The 16,906-nt window shown below is 49.6% G+C and overlaps 1 protein-coding gene across 5 annotated transcripts in view; it reads right to left on the minus strand.

Moving 5' to 3' along the window:
* The window catches only part of MGLL (monoglyceride lipase), a 124,836-nt gene that overhangs the window by 6,568 nt on the left and 101,362 nt on the right, over window positions 1-16,906 (minus strand). For 4 of the 5 annotated variants that reach the window (XM_028138516.2, XM_028138529.2, XM_054723872.1 and 1 more), the window contains exon 6: window positions 15,590-15,679. The exons of the other annotated variant lie outside the window; for it this stretch is intronic. In XM_028138516.2, the coding sequence (XP_027994317.1) occupies window positions 15,590-15,679 (90 nt within the window). The remainder of the gene's footprint in view (window positions 1-15,589; window positions 15,680-16,906) is intronic. 5 annotated transcript variants of the gene reach the window in all.

Consider the following 16,906-nt stretch of genomic DNA (forward strand, 5'->3'; position numbering starts at 1 on the left):
GTAGAGAGTTAGAAACATCGATGAGAGAAAAACATCGATCAGCTGCCTCCTGCATACCTCCCACTGGGAATGTGCCCGCAACCCAGGTACATGCCCTTGACTGGAATCGAACCTGGGACCTTTCAGTCTGCAAGCCGACGCTCTATCTACTTAGCCAAACTAGTCAGGGCTTTAAGGTATATATTTTTATATGGGCAACATTGTATTTCTTACAGATTTTGCTCAGGAACAGCTCTGAAGGTATTCTGGTGTTAGTCGTGTGGATTTTGCTTTCTCTAAGCCCGTCTTCCCTTACTTAGTGTCCACCTGGTAGAAATGGGTGAGGGCACACACAACATGCAGGGGCAATGGGGGCCCTGGCGGAAGGTGTGGGGCTGGTTTGAGGAGCCCCTGAGGCACTCTGGCAGGGCACCACCCCATGGGCTTCCGGAGGAACGAATTCCAGGGCAGGTCTTGGCTGTGGGGGGCTCCAGCCCCCACGTCCTCTGGGCTGCAGAAGGCTGCCTGCCACCCAGACAGGGATGCCTACTGCCTCTCTAGGGGGCATGCCCAGAGGCTGGGTCCTCCCTCCTCAATCATCAGATTTCCCAGGACCTAACTCTAACTCCGCCCCTGCTTATGGCTCAGAATCTGACCCAGCCTTTCATGAAGCTACCCTGACACCCTCTCCTTGTTTTCCCTGGCTTCATGCCTCCTGCCTCTAAGGGAACAGTGAGTTGCCTGCTCACTGTGGCCCCAGGTGAGGCATTGCCCCCACAAAATCTGGGTGAGAAGTCTCTAGAACTCTCTCAGGCCATATGGGTAGGTGTGAGACCACAATATCCCCTATCTCATTTCCCTCATCCTTGCCAGTGGGTTCTTGGCTGGTTGGAGATGTGCCACATGGTATGGGTATTGGGTAAGGGAGCAGAGGGGCCATGGAAGGAAATGTGCCTCCAGCTGCCCTGTGAGCTGCCAGAGTGCCCACTGTGTTCCAATCTGATCTGCAAAGGCAGGGCCACACCTCTCTTCTGTTCCCACCCCTGCAGGCCTCGGCTGGCATTCAGATCCATGCCGAGGTGGGAGAGGCTATTCTGGGCCATCCCTGCCATCCCTGATTCCTCCCATGCTGGGGACAGAGCAGGCAAAGCAGACCTTTGTGGAGCCACATGAGACGGATTAGCACTTCCTGCAGCGGAGCTGGCGGGAATCCTGCAGGGCTAAGGCCGTTTGTTTGGGGACTGAGAGGACAGAGACTGGCAGGGGCAGTGCATGGCCATAGCGGTTGCTGGTCCAGGGTCTGCAAGGAGCCCTGTTTGGAAGGAGAGCCCTGGGCTTGCAGTCTGTCGAGAACTGAGGCTAACAACTGAGAGCAATGGCAACTGCAGCACCACCGAGCAGACATGTACCCAGCACAGTGTCAGGGCAGCGTGTGCGAGATCTCATTTAGTGAAAAGAAGTAAGAACAGCTAACACTTCACTTCTGAGCTCTTCCTTTCCATGTGCCTGCACTACATGTTTAACCCGATTAACCTTAATAAGCACTCTGTCTGAAGAATGGCTCTCATTATCCTTATTTTGGGAGGAGGAACCTGCCTATTATCCATTACTCAGTTCCTGTTCTCCCCTATAGAACCCCAAATGTTTCATTTGGAATACAAGGAAGGACCCAGAATAAAGACTACATTCCCCAGCCCTCTTTGCAGTTAGGTCTGGTCATGTGACCACGTTCTGGCCAATGGGAAGTGAGAAGTATGCGGTGTGATCCTCCTGTCAAGGCTTGTCCTATTTCCCTCCTCCCACCTACCAGAACACAAGCAGAGTAAGGAGGGAGCTGGGGCCCAGGGACGACAGCCACACCCCAGAAACAAAAAGCAACAAGATGCACTGGAGCACATGGGGCTGGTGACACTGAGCAGTCAATAAGCTTCTCTCCTGTCTAACCCCCCATTGTTGTGGTCTGGGTCTCCACGGGTGGACAGCCCGGCTAAGAGCACTCCATTCCATGTCGCTGGGCCCAGGTTGCAGGGGATGTGTCCTTAGGAGCGCACAGGGCCAGAGCCCGCTAGACCACCACCTTCCGGAAACGGCCTGCCCCTTGCTCTGTTGATCCAAGACATCCTGGCCACATGAGGCCCCTTGGGGAGTCTGTTCTCGGGTCTAATTGCTCTGACGGCCCAAGTGGCTTCCTGCTCTTGGCTTCATTTTCCATGTCTTGGTCACGTAAACCTTGTTTACACAATGGCTGTATATGGGCCTGGGGAAGGAGCTGCCAGATGTGTCGGGGAAAGGGCAGGCCCTTGGTGGGAGCCACAGCTGGGGCAGAAGGTAAGAGGGACAGAGGGTAAGTGGAGTTCGGAGCAAAAAGGAGGGCCAAACTTCATGGGGAAACTGAGGCTCAGAGGGCCCAAACCCTCCCCTCAAGTAACCATTCTGGCCCAATCATAATGGCCTTCGTTTTAGTTATTTATTTTTATTTTAAATATGTTTTTATTGATTTCAGAGAGGAAGGGAGAGGGAGAGAGAGACAGAAACATCAATGATGAGAGAGAATCACTAATTGGATGCTTCCTACCCACCCCCTACTGGGGATCGAGCAACCTGGGCACATTCGACGCTCAACCACTGAGCCATGCCAGCCGGGCCGGCCTTTGTGTTTTGTTTTGTTTTTAAAGTTTAAGATCTAAAGTCACCAGAAGTCCTACTTGTGAGGTGAGAACATGTCCTGTAGCCCCCAGGAAAGAGGCGGATAGGGCTATCTCTCCTGGACCAGACCCAACCCCAGAGCACTGGTCAACAGAAGCACATTCAAAGCCAAAGATGAAAAAGTCAGTCCCCAAAGATGACTTCTTATAGGATTCCATCTCTATGACAGTCTTAAAATGACAAAATTGAGAAATGTAGAATAGAAATGTGGTTGCCAGGGGTGGGGTAGGGGAAGTGGGTGTGCTACACCAGGGTAACGTGCGGGATCTTTGTGGTTATAGGATGTTCTGTGGTCTGATGTGCTAGTGTCAACTTCCTGGTAGTGATGTTGTCTTATAGTTTTGTAAGATGTCAGCATCGAGGAGAACTGGGTAAGGGTCCATGGGATTCCTTTCCATTATTTCCCACAACTACATGTGAATCACTACTACATCAAAACAAAAAGCATGTGACAAAGACCCAGTCTTTGGCACTACCTCTCGCACGCCCCCCCCCCCCCCATTTTTTTTTTATCATAAATTTTTTTTTTATGCCAGCTGAGAACGTGTCCATTGGGAACATGTCAGCTGGAGGCTCTGGATCCAGGTCTAAGTGAGCACATCTTTGTTTCAGATGATTGACCTCTGGGGGTGCTGCCACTGACTGAGAAGTCTTTTTTTCTTGGGGGGCATGTCAACTGACAATACAAGGGAGACCAGAGGAGTGAGGAGCACCCAGCCCTGATAGTTCCCAGCCGTGATCTGGGCAAGGCTCTTCTCTCCTAGGCTCAGTTTGCTGAACAGTGAAATAGGGGTGATAGTGGAAATGCCTCAGAGGACTCTAGGGAGATTCAATGAGCTGATGCAGACACAGTGCCAAGCCCAGGGTCTGGCCCCAGAGCGGGGCTAGTGATGTGCGGGGTGCATCTGGCTCTGACCCTGGGAACAAGGAAAGGAAGGTCTCTTTGCCTCAGAGACCTCGAGCCACATAACCTTAGGCGAAGCCTTACTCCTTCCAGGTCTTCGCTTTCCCACTGAGGGAACCTCGAAGGTTCCTCTTGGGATTTCAGTTTCACAGGTTGTGAATGTTTTCCTGGCCTCCTTCGCGTATTTCAGCGATCCCCAGCACCTTCACTGTTTTCTGGGGCTCTGAGAGCTCTCAGCAAGGCTGAACTTGCCAGCCAGGAACGTGCCCAGTGGGGCTGCTGACTTTTGAACACTGTCTCTCTGTGGGGAAGAGACTTTGCCCTAAAGCACAGTAAATATAGTTACACTCTACAGCTGGGAGTTGTCTTCAAGCGGGTTGAGCAACATCTAGGCACCACCCCTACAGCCAAATCCCTTGACCTATTTTTAAAAAATCTGTTCCGTGATGGAATACAAAATTACATTTTTAATTAAAATGATACTTAAAATAACGAACACACTTAGCCCTTAATTACGTATCAGGCGCTGTGATGAGCATTTTACTTGGACTTGCTCGTTGACTCTTCACAGGAAACCAGTGTAGGGACTATTGTTATTTTCACCATTTCATACGCGAGAAGAGAGGCTCACCGGGGCCAGATGACCCACTCAAGATTACACAGCAAGTAAGGGGCAGAGCCAGGATAAGAGCCTAGGCAGTTGGGCTTCCCTATCGTCATTCAGAGCCACTCGCCATGCTATGCTACCCATCTAGAGAAGAGAAAGTGAAGGTGAATCCTGTGGACTCGCAGGTCAGCCAAGAGCCGGGGAGGTGGCATTCCTCAGAAAAGAAAGCGGTGGGTCCCTGGTGAGAACCATACAGATCTAGGCCTGACGGTGAAATGACTTGGTGGGTACCACAGTTGCCACCCTTCACAGAAGGGGAGGGGGTGCCCTACTAGGTACAGACAGGCATGCACCCTCCTCACATGACACTGTTTACCACTTCACAGAGAAATACAGCCCAGCAGGTCTGATCTCCTACAGTTTCCCTTCAGGGACCTACGTGTGTCTACAACTGGGTTTTCCTGACCCTCCTTCCCTCTAACAGCCTCCCTTTTCCTATGGAAGCCTCGTCCTTCCACCTGTGCTTTGGAGCCCATCCCAGGACTCCCATCTCCTTCCTCCATGGTTTAGATCTTTCTTAATCCACCCATTTTTATCACAGAGAAATCAGAGAGCCTGCTCTGGCATCCTGGAGAGAGTGCACAACAATTCTACCCAAGTGAGCTCTAAAATCTAGAAACCCGGAGGAACCCTGAAATGAAAGGACATGTCTTTGCAGAGGCAATCTCTTCATTTCCTACCTTTGTCTTGAATGGCAATTTGTTGTGGAAAGACTTGGATGATAGAAAACCCTCTCCTGTGTACTGTGGTTTCCATTGCCCATCACAAGTGGCTGTTCCAGCTCTTTGCTCTTAAATCAATCAACATCTATTCCTCGTTCAGTCCTTAGCTCAGACTTCACACCTTCAGGGATGCCTTTCTGATTCTCCAAGTTCTCCTGGCTAACAGCCCTTCTCAAGCCTTCCACTCACCCCTCACCCAGGGGTTTGTGCACCTGCCTGTCTCTCCACTGGACGGTTGGCCTCTGGGGCAGGCTCTGTCCTACTTTTGCTGTGTCCTTGTGTAGGAGCCCCTCAGTAAATACTGGCTGAATGAATGAGCCAACCTTCCTCTATCCCAGCCCAACAAGAAACATCTCTGGGCCCTGGGAACCTGGCACAGATCAGATGCATCTGGGAACCTCTAAACCAGGCTCCCTGGCCAACAGCTGGCAAAGGGGCTATTCACATTGGAATGATATCCATGGGCCTTAGGAGAAAAGGCCCCTCATTAGTTCATTCAACAAGAATAATGAGGCATGAAAGAGGAAACACCCCCAAAGGTAAGTTCTTTGGAGCTGCTTGGTATTGTTCCCTGTGGCTCACTGGGCTGTGTTCTCATGAATGTTAAGCCTGTGGAATATTCTAAATGCAAATAATAATTTAGCATAGAAATTGGCTTGAATACGAAACATGCTGAACACTGGAAACAGCCTTGCCTGCTGTGTGGCCAGTGCCTGCCCCTCTCCCCCTGTGTCCCCTCCTCTTGGGTCTGACCAATTCTCCCCCAGCTGGCCACGCCCTGAACACTGCGCCCAGATTCCCCCTGGACCTGGGAACCCTGCCGTGCTGCCCACCCACTGCAGGGTCAAGTCCATACTCTTCCGGCGGCTTGCAAGGCCACATGTGATGGGCTCCAGCCGCCGCTCTGCCTCCTTCCTCAACACTCCTGCCACCCTTGTACCGGTGGCTTTGCATGGCTGTCCCCTCTGCCTTGGCTCCCCTTGGAGTTTCTCCTCTCTTATGACACTTAGCTCAGCTGCCCCTTCCTCCAGGAAGCCCTTGCCTTCCCCAGGGACACTGTGTGTGCCAGGCCCGGCTCCACTCCTTTCACATGCTCAGCTTCTGTACCTGAAGACTGGGGGCTGTCCCTGCTGTTTCCAGAATGCCTTTCCCATGCCCTGACTCCTGTCAGCCAGCAAATCCCCGTCTCCCTTCAAGGTACAGTTCAGGTGTTTCCTCCTATGACAGGTGCCCAACACCAGCAGTGAAACTGGCTCCTGTCTCCCCAGGACTCCCGTGGCTCTGCAGACACCTCTTTAGAAACGGCTGTTAACAACAGCCCCCATCTGCCTAGGGCTGATGCTGTGCCAGGCTGCACCCTAGGTCCCCAAGGGAACTGAGCATCAGTGATACCGGGTGTGGTTTCCAAGGTCACACGGTGGCACAAAGAGACAGAGCTGGAGAGCTGGGTCCAGACGGGCCTTTTTGCTCTTCCCACAAAGCCCTCTGCCTCTTAGTCCTCTGTGAGGTGTTGATGTGCCTTTCTCCCCTCTGACTGTGATCTCAGAAGACAGGGTGACTTATCCGGTGTCTCTGCCTCCATCTTGGGTCCTGGCCCAAGTTTGTTGACTTGGCACGCTGCCTGCAGGTTGGCAAAGGGAGATAGGGTCCTGCCTGACTTGACAGAAAGTCTCCTTGGTTCGCTGGAGCAAAGCAAGTTCCATTTACCAAGAGGCCGAGTTCCCCCTATGACTGCCAGAGCATGCGCCCAACTTGGGTGGCAAAAATTCCTGAGCCAGACAAGGATCATCGGAAATAAGGATAATGCGGTTCCATTTTGGATATAAAGAAGATTCATCAGGATTATCCTATATACTACATGAATTGTCACTTAATCGAGGGTATGTAAACACTGAACATTTTCCCTAAGATTACTTTTTGCTATTAAAGCTTGAACTCCTGGACATCCTGGTAGGTCACAGCCCTGGACACGTGGGCACAGGCAGCTTGCACACACCCGCCACAGGGCTCTGGGCCTCCTTCTGAGGGGCTGAGGGTCTTCACAACAAGAAGAGAGGCCGAAAGTCAACCTCACTTGCTTCTTTGGGATGGAGGCTCCTGAAGTGAAACCCTGGGCCCAGACATAGCTCCTGAGTGGTCACTGAGGGAAGAAGAAAGCAGCCATCATGTTCTCTCCCCAACCTCACTAGCTATGGCTACCTTTCTACAGGCCCAGGGATTGACTAGATAATACGAGAAACAAGAAAGAATGACTGGGATCTTGCAGGACCACTTTCATAACTGCTGGTCACAAACAGCAAGATCATATGGTCTCAAGTCTTCAAGGTTGATGACAACTAAGGAAATCAGAACGTGGACTAAATAGAGAATAATGATGGGGAATTAAAATTAATTTTTATTGATTTCAGAGAGAGAGGAAAAGAGAAGGAGAGAAACATGGATGTGAGAGCATATCATTGATCAGCTGCCTCCTGCATGCCCCCTACCGGGGATCGAGCCCACAATCTGGGCATGTGCCCTGTCAGGGAATCGAACCTAGTTCATAGGTTGGTGTTCAACCACTGAGCCACATCGGCTGGGCTTAAAAAATATTTTTACAAAAAGAACTCCCACAACTCAACAACAACAACAAAAAAATCAAACAACCTGATTAAACAGTGGACAAAGTACTTGATAGACAGTTCTCCAAAGAAGATTTATAAATGGCCAACAAGCATGTGAAAACATGCTCAACAGTAATCATTAGGAAAATACAAATCAAAACGATCAGGCAATCCCACTTCTGCATATAAACCTAAAGGAATTGAAAGCAAGGTGTCATACAGATATTTGCACACCCAAGTTCATGGAAGCATTGTTCATAATTGCCAACAGGATTAATGGATCAACAAAACGTGGTATAGTCATGCAATGGAATATTATTTAGTTTTAAAAAGGAAGGAAATTCTGACACATGCTACAACATGAATACATCTAGAGGACATTATGCTTAAAAGATAAAAAAGAACAAATACTGTATGATTCCATTTATATGAGGCATCTAGAATAGTTGAATTCATAGAAACAGAAAGCAAAATGGTAGTTGCCAGGAGCTGGGGGAGGGAAGGGTGGGAGTCCGTGTTTAATGGGCATAGAGTTGCAGTTTGGAAAGATAAAAAGTTCTGGAGATGGACGGTGGTGAGGGTTGCATAATAATGTGAACGTACTTAAGGCCACTGAATTGTACACCTAAAAATGGGTATGATAGCAAGTTTTGTGTTCTGTATATCTTACCACAATAAATTTTAAAAGATTTAAAATCTCTATCTGTATTTATATTTTCATTTTTAATCATAGATAAAGGAAGTATGGCAGAATATTTCCAATGGGTGCATCCTGGGGAGGAGCATATGGGTGTGCATTGTACTACCATATAAACTTTTCTATAGACTTGAATATCTCCATAATTAAATTGGAGGAAAAGGCTGGCTTTGACCTCTCCTTTCCCCACAATCTGTTTTCTCATTCTTTATTAGGATTCCTTTTGCCAGGAGGAGCTATGCATCCCTTGGGCAGGCTTGTAGCAGGCAGACCCTGTGGTCAGAGGCCCATTTGGGGCTTGGGTCTGGCTCAGCCACTTATTCAAGCCTTGGCCAGTCAGTTGCATTGGATCCTCATGTAAATGGGGGTTTAATCCAATGGCACCTTTGAGAGAGCTTTGCCCAGGCTGTGTTCCCATGTGAACCCTGACAGTCTCTCTAGAGAATCACTGGCTTTTCTGCTGCTATTAAAGTCACTGACTTCAGGAATCTGTCTCTCACGTGCTCCCAGCTGCTTCTTCCAGAGTCAGCAGGAGGAGAGCTGGGAGCAGGAAACATCTGGAGTAAGGGGACAAAAAGATCAACAGATCCCACTTCTCAGGGCACAAGACCAAGGCAGGGCCATTTGTCAGTTGTCCCCATACTGAGCTATGCACTCGAAGAAACATCCTAATGGCTCGTTATTTTTTATTTAAGGCATTAGTAAAGGATAGCTGCCTCAAATGGACAAGTCTCCAGTGGGAAATATGAAATATTGAGACCGACATCCAACAGTAAACATGCTTAGGTACTAGATCATATAATCTAGATAGATGGGTACAGGCGTTAACTAATGTTTCAATGGCTTTGGCTGTCACATAACTTACAGTCAAAAATTAAGGAAGTGTTAGCCATGCTCTGAAGGGCTGCCTGCAAAGCAAGTTCCGGGAAAGGTGCTTAAAAGTAGACTTTGCTTGAGATAATAGAAAAATATAGTTAGTGAAGCACAAAACAATGATAGCTTCAACAATGGCAACAGCCACACGCTGTCTAGTTTCTGCTCTACAGATAACGTGACTGACGCGCAATTATGCGGTCTTCTGCAGAATCTTGGTTCTTCAACCCAGCACCCCTTGTTCTCACAATGTAATTTTGTGTTGCTGATGTACAGCTTCTTTGTCAAGTAGGAGGAAATAATTCCAGGGCCACAAGGAGAATTTATGAGTTTGTTTTGCAGAAGGAAAGAATGTCTCCAAGGTAGCTGCGACCAGCTGCTGCCGCCCAGAAGTCTGGCTGCACAAAATGTTATCTGTGACTAAAGAAGCACAGACTTCTCTCTCTGTTCCCGGGAACTCCCCCTTCCCTGCTCCCTAGCTGCATAAAAACTCCCTATTTTTTGCTTTTTGAGAGCGAGAAAGATTGAAAGATCTTGCTCTCCTGTCCTCTGGCTTTGGCCAAGTTGAACAAACCTTTCTCAATCTCCAAGGGCCGGTGTCTCAATGTTTTCGTTTACAAGGACACCAGGTACACAAACCCAAAGATTGGGAGGTAATTTGGTAACCGTATGATTGATGGAGAGCAGTAAGATAAAATTGGCTAACCAAGCTGGGAATATTGGCAAGTTAATCACCAGTTCTTGGAGGGGACTGCTGTGGGAGGCCATGTCCGGGGGTGGAGGGGAAGTGGGGGCCTATCTTTAGCTGTGGTTATAATTAGTTAAAAGCTGCAGTGTGACCCAGCTTTCCAAGACTTGGCAGGAGCCTTCAAGAGCCATGGGCAGAGGCGGGCTACTGCCATGTGGGTGGGAGACCTGCAGGATGCAGGGGAGTGGGGGGTCGAATCCTTGACCCTGGCACATCTCAAACACTGGGTGGGGTCTGGAGTGGCACCCACTTATAGAAATGAGATGAAGTGGAGCTGGCCACTCCTCACAGCTCTCACCATATGGCCTGCCAACGTGATATAAACAAGCTAGGCTACTCCTGGTGGGCATCCCAGAGTATTTATAGAGAACAGAGACTTGGCTCCAGAAGACAAAGTTCCTCAATATGGAAACAGTGCATCGTCCCCAGTGGAACGGGTACTCAGAATCACAGCATCTCTTCCTCCCGGCTTCCACCCAGTTCCCCGGCCAAAGGATGAAGCTCGGGAAGAAAGCAATGCATTCTGTTCATAACTGCACGGTCAGCAATGGTGTGGCGTGAGGGCAGGTGGAGACTCTGAGCAGCTCCCCTTTTTACCGCCCCCCGCCCCCCATCCCCCCCACACACACACACTGTCACCCACATCCTTGGCCTGACAACTATTGGGAGCATTCAAGGCTTTTCAGAGTGGGAGGGATTCATCACATTCCGAGGACGGAATGATTAATATGTCAGTGCTCCAGTGTTCTGATCGGGGACTCTAAATGTGTAGACAAACAAAAACAAAAAAATGTCTGAGTAGCAACTTCTTTGTTCCCAGGATTTTAGTGCCAAGAGTACTTGGCTCGGAGCAGAGAGATTTGGGCTCAAATCCTTACTTAGTAGCTGTGTGACCTCGGGGAAGTGACTAGCCCTGTCTGGGACCAAGCTTTCACAGATGCAAATGCTGGTAATGAGACTGCCTTCTTGGAGCTGCGGGAGACCAAAGGATTAGTCTGACACAGAAGAAGGGTGCAGCCATGGAGCACTGGGTTGTGAGGACAATCCAAGGCACTTGCTGCATTGCTCCCGGAGGCCATGCCGGCCAGGAGAATGTGCATCTGTGGGCTGGCAGCCGTGAAGTGATGCTGGTGAAGGGCATCATGCTAATAGTCCTGGGTGGGTTGCGAGAACACTTGCCACAGCAAACCCCAAACAAATACCCTGCTTTTGACATTCGAATGGCAGAATCAGCCTGTTTCCCCAGAGACAGCCTTCCAAAGAGTCTGCCATCCGCCTCCCCCTCGCCTGCACCCTTCCTCCGAGGGCCTGCTTTAGTAAGCTCGTTAGGCAAACGTTTCTTCTCTTTGGAGCTTTTATCGCTGCAGGGCTCCATGGGAAATATCTTAGCTAAAGCTGTGCCTTAAGACACCCGATGTTAGATCCCAGGCGGTGCCTTTTCTGAGCACATTCCCCTCTGGGCGTTGCTATTTTTAAAGCTCAGCACAAGGTTGAAAGGGAGACTCAGAGTTGGACATGTGAGAGGCGAATTCTCTCTGCCGAGAATGGAAATGCTTGCTCCTATTCATTCCAACAGGAGTTCAGCTTTCAGCTTTTTGCTGACCAGCCACCAACCACCTCCTTCCTCTAAGTCTTCCTAGCAGGACATTTATTAGTGTTTCTTTTTTTTTTTTTTTTAAATATTTTTTATTGATTTCAGAGAGGAAGGGAGAGGGAGAGAGATAGAAACATCAATGATGAGAGAGAATCATTGACCGGCTGCCTCCTCATGCCCCCACGCCCCCTACTGGGGATTGAGCCCGAACGAAACCCAGGCATGTGCCCCTTGACTGGAATCAAACTGGGACCCTTCAGTCCGCAGGCCAACACTCTATCCATTGAGCCACACCGGGTAGGGCTATTAGTGTTTCTAAAGAATCACTCCATTCACCTGACCAGTCAGAAACCTGATACATAAGGGCATGCAACCCGGGATCCCAGGGGAGACTGAGTGCCGTATAGTCACACCCCATAGTCACACCCCACTCTTCTGTGTGTTTAAGGCCTTCAGTGGAACTTTCCACTATTTCAAAAATGAGATAAAAACCCTGAGAGTTGCTACTTTAAACAAAGAAGGTTTGGAATAATTTCATTATCTCCCCCCCCCACCCCCTTCCTTTATGCTCAAGTTCTTTCAGGTGGTGAGATAAATGACTACATTTGCACCTGGATGTTTCCTCTCAAAGCTCTCACAGGGAGGTCCCTCTATCTTTAACCCACTGTTGTCCTAGCACAGCTGCTGCAAAAATAATTGGTTTTACTAGAGATTGCACGTTCAAGCCGGGACTATTATGGGGGATGCCGGCAGGTGGGGGGCCCCCATCACAAAGCGAATCTGCACATAGAGCAATGGCCCCCAGCCACAGGCTGTGTGGACCAGTAATTATAAAGCAGGAAGAAGAGCCCTGGCCGGTGTGGCTCAGTTGGTTGGAGCGTCCGTTGTCCTGTACACCAAAAGGTGGCGAGTGTGATTCTCTGCTTAGGGCACATACCCAGGTTTTGGGTTCCATCCCCAGTCGAGGCACATGCAGGAGGCAACCTCTCTCTCTCTCTCTCTTCTCTCTCTCTCTCTTAAATCAATAAATAAAAAAAACACACAGGAAAAAGAGCTTAATTATTGTAAATACTAGTTGGAAAGAGGCACCCAAACATGGACTTTTGAATCAAATGGATTCAAATCCCAGCTCTGCCCCTGACTGTGCAATCAGCCACAAGTTATTTAAACTCTGAGCCTCAGTTTCCACTCCTGTGAAATGAGATTACTATTGGTTGAATTCATGTTGGGATTAAATCAAACAGCATATGTTTGCCTTTGGTTTTTGTGGGTCCTAAAGTTGTGCCTTTTCAACATACAGAGCTGCCTTTTGGAGTTACATGTTCTTTCCCTTTACTCACACATTCTTTGACCCCGGTCCATTTTGGCTCCAAGACGTGGGTTTGGGAGGCACTGTGGTTTTTAAAACTTAGATTAAATTAAAATTGAGTGCGGATGACTTAGGTGGATCTGACAGCCTCTGGCTCCCCACAGGCCCCACCACTCCCTAGAGCCTCACACCAGCCTAATTCATAAGGACCTCCTGGCCCTGGAAGCCTGGGAGTTTTAACCTGATCAAGAATGTCTCCTTTAGCCTGAGCGGCGTGGCTCGGTGGCTGGGCATCGACCTATGAACCAGGAGGGTCAATTCCTGATCAGGGCACATGCCCGGGTTGTAGGCTCAATCCCCATTGTGGGACATGCAGGAGGCAGACAATCAATGATTCTCTCTTGTCATTGATGTTTCTATCACTCTCTCCCTCTCCTTTCCTCTCTGAAATCAATAAGGAAAAAAATATTTTTTTAAAGTTAAAAAAAAAAAAAAGAATGTCTCCTTTATACACACTGGGGATGATTCGAATTGATGTGCCCACTCTCTAAGTGACTCTCAGAGGCCCAGGAGGTCCAATTTTATAATAAAGTTGAACTCCAACTACTCAAGTCCCAAGGAAACCTGGGGAAGCTAGAATATCCATTCTGTTTCATAGGGTCCTTAGGAAGCCACCGCTTTCATGATTTCAAATCCCTAAGGCAAGATGGGAAGCTGAGGCAGAGGAGTGGCAAAATGAACTGCTTAATCCTGAAGATAATTCTAGTGTCTTCCAGAGGCCCAGGGTTGCTGCCTGTCCACTGGCTGTAAGTCTGCAGGGGGCTGCTGTCCCACAGACAGAGCAGGGCTGGGGGCCACACCCACCTAAGCTCTCAGGCTAGTCCCACCAGTGGATGACCCAGGCAAGTCCTCCATTCTTGCAGAGCCTCCGTCTGCCCATCTGGGGCTGCCTTGGCGGGTAAGCACATGCGCCCACCTGTGTGTGGAGCACTGAGGCCCAATCAAAAGCAGGACAGGTGCTGGCCTTGCGTTAAACTTTGGGGGGTGGGTTGGTTCACTGAGCGGTGTCTTAATAGATGAACCCCAATTTCTGGGGTTTTGAACTCTGCTCAGACCCAGTGTCTCAGGCACACTGTTGATCTTTTGTTTGTTTTGTTAAACCTCACCCAAGGATATTTTTTCTATTGCTTTTTAGAGAGAGTAGAAGGAGGGAGGGAGGAGGGGGAAGGAAGGGAGAGGAGAGGGAAGAAGGGGGGAGTAGGGGGAAGGAGGAGTGAGGAGGGGTGGAGAGAGAGAGAGAGAGAGAGAGAGAGAGAGAGAGAGAGAGAGAGAAGAGAGAGATGAGAGAGACACATGGATTGGTTGCCTCCTCCATGGGCCCGGCCGGGCCTGGGAATGAACCTATAACCCAGGTATGTGCCCCTGATCAGAATCAAACCTGTGACCCTTCATTGTGCAGGCTGATGCTCTACCACTGGCCAGAGCCCACATTGTTGATCTTGATCTTTTGTCCATGCTGACCTTCCTGCCAGGTCCCAGAGGCAATGACATTGACTGATGGCACAGCCTCCCAGCTTATCTCTCCAAAGCCACTTTGCCTCTTCTTTCTAAGCTTCTCTCAGTTGGCTTTTCTTTTCTTTCTTTTCTTTTCTTTTCTTTTCTTTTCTTTTCTTTTCTTTTCTTTTCTTTTCTTTTCTTTCCTTTTCTTTTCTTTTCTTTTCTTTTCTTTTTCTTTCTTTGTCCCTCCCCTCCCCTTCCTTTCCTTTCCTTTCCTTTTTCTGGTTTTGATGTATAGAAGGCCACACTGCTCAGAGGGCTACAACATACTCCTGGCAGGGCAGTGGCTCCTGGAAGATGGGGTTCGTGGGTAACCTCATAATCTGACTTCATTTTAGTCCTTGACACTCACCTGCTGCCCTACATGTGGTTGAAACAAACTACTGGCTGTTCTGCAAATGGGCTGTCCTCTCTCCACACCAGGGCTCTTTATTTGTGCCGCTTCCTCCACCCGAACCTTTCCCTCTGATTCCCTGTTAGCCCTGCACCACTCCCACAACCCACAGGCACGCGGCCTGGCCTGAATCCATTCTTCTGTCCTCTGAAACTCTATCCCAACTTTGCCCCCCTCCCATTCACTCGGTCCTTGAAGTTGGGTGGGGTTGACACTGACCCCTTTCCTGGACAAATACCTCAGGCTTGGACAATCAGCCAGTAAGAATCAGCCCTGGGACTGTTCTTGGAAAGAGCTGCTACCTTCCCCCTGGGGTAGCTCATGTAAAGCTGCCAGCAGCCATCTCTGCCTCCACGTGGGCAAAGCTTGGTCGGGAATGAAGCCAAACCAGGGGATATGAGACCTGGGAGAGTGGATGGTGAACAAGACTTTTGAGCCCCCAGATTCACCCATTCCCGAGGCCTTTAGTACATTCACCAAATACGTTTCACTTTTGCTTAAGTTCACTTTTAAATTTGCTTAAAGCATTTTGAGTTAAGTTTCTGTCACTTACAACCCAAAGAGACCTGGCTGATATGCACACAACTTCATCTGGTTAGCTTCTTTGCACGTTTAGGGCACAGCTCAGGCATCACGACCACTTACCCCTTCCCTCCCAGTCCTGAAGCCAGACGGCATCTCCCGCACCTTCATGTCCCCATCACCTCCTTCAGGGCCTCGGCCAAAGGGCAGCACCATGCCACCGACAGAGCTGACACTCAGATTCCCCCCGGGGGCTGCTGCCTTCACACCCTCGCCAGCCCCAGCGACCCTCTGGTTTTCAGAAAGATTCTCACCTCCGTCTTATTCCGAGAGAGCACGCTGGAGTCGATCGGGCCCAGGGACATGTTTGGTAGGACAAAGTTGAGAACCTTCGCAGCAAGGACCTAACCAGGGAGGAAAACAAGGGTGTGAGTGCAGTGGGATCCATGCCCAGCTCTGCCCACAGGACAGTTTACAGCAAATTAAGGAAAGTGACACCCAAACTGAACACCAGCCAGGGTTGCTTCCCAAGGCTGAGTGCACTAGGATTCTCCCTGCTCTGACTCAGACAGCCTGGAGTGAGGCTGATTCAGATCCCTGTGGGAGTGGGCGAGAGTGGTCACTGGGGCTGTCGGAGGGAATGCCACGTCTATTTTTGCTGCTCCGGATTGTGGTAGCCCTCCCCACAATCACTCATCAGCGGTGATTCTGAGTTATTTGCAGGAGCTGCCCGGCTGAGCTCTTCTGCACAAGATCCTAAGAAGATTCTAAAAAACTTCTCAGAAGATTCTAAGAAAAACACACAGCAGGAGCAGAATCACCTAAGTCACCCCAGAGGGAAGCCAGAGTGCTTAGAAGGCTCCAAAGGAGCCTGCTCTGAACAGAAAGAATCTGCCGACTGTCATGGTCTCTCTTGGAGGGAAACAGAAATGGTCACCAAGCCTGACCAGACGTGTGGCAGAGGGAGCGAGACCTGACTTGACTCCTGGCTGTGCTGACCATCACTGAGCCTCTGTTTCCTTAGCTGCCAAGGAGAACCACTGGGTGCAAAAGCATCAGGCACACAGTAGGTGCTTAATACATGCTCCTTGAACTTGACCCTGATTCAGGTACAGGCCTTCCTGTCCCACCCCATTTCTCCTGCTGGGTCTTGTGTTTACCCAGGAAAAGCATGAACCTGGATCTCGCGCTTCTGCCTGCGGAGGGGACTGTTCTCATTTCTGCACTGTGCACAGACACTCAGGAATGAAAGATGCTATTTCAAAAGTGAGCTGTGAAATGCTGAAATTAGAATCACATGGAAGGTGGCAAACGGTGACTTCTCAGCGCATGTTGAGAGCGAATGTCCTGGAGCTAAGTGATGTCTCCTCAGTACCCTTGGTAGGGAGCGGAGGGCACTGGCATCTACTGAGTGGCAATCTTTTGGTGCATTGGGCACAGTCATAGATGCCCAGTCTTTTCATCTCAACACAGATCCTGTGAGGTGAGGGTTTATCCTGATTTCACAGACATGAAAACAGAGGCTCAGTACCACCAGGAACTCAGCTGGAAAGGGGGCAAGGGTCTGAGCGAGGCCGCTCTTGCCTTTTATGCCACCAGCCTTCATTATGTTCTCTCTCTCTCCCGCTATG

This window comes from Eptesicus fuscus, chromosome 12 (genome assembly GCF_027574615.1).
Source record: "Eptesicus fuscus isolate TK198812 chromosome 12, DD_ASM_mEF_20220401, whole genome shotgun sequence".
Taxonomy (NCBI): Eukaryota; Metazoa; Chordata; class Mammalia; order Chiroptera; family Vespertilionidae; genus Eptesicus; species Eptesicus fuscus.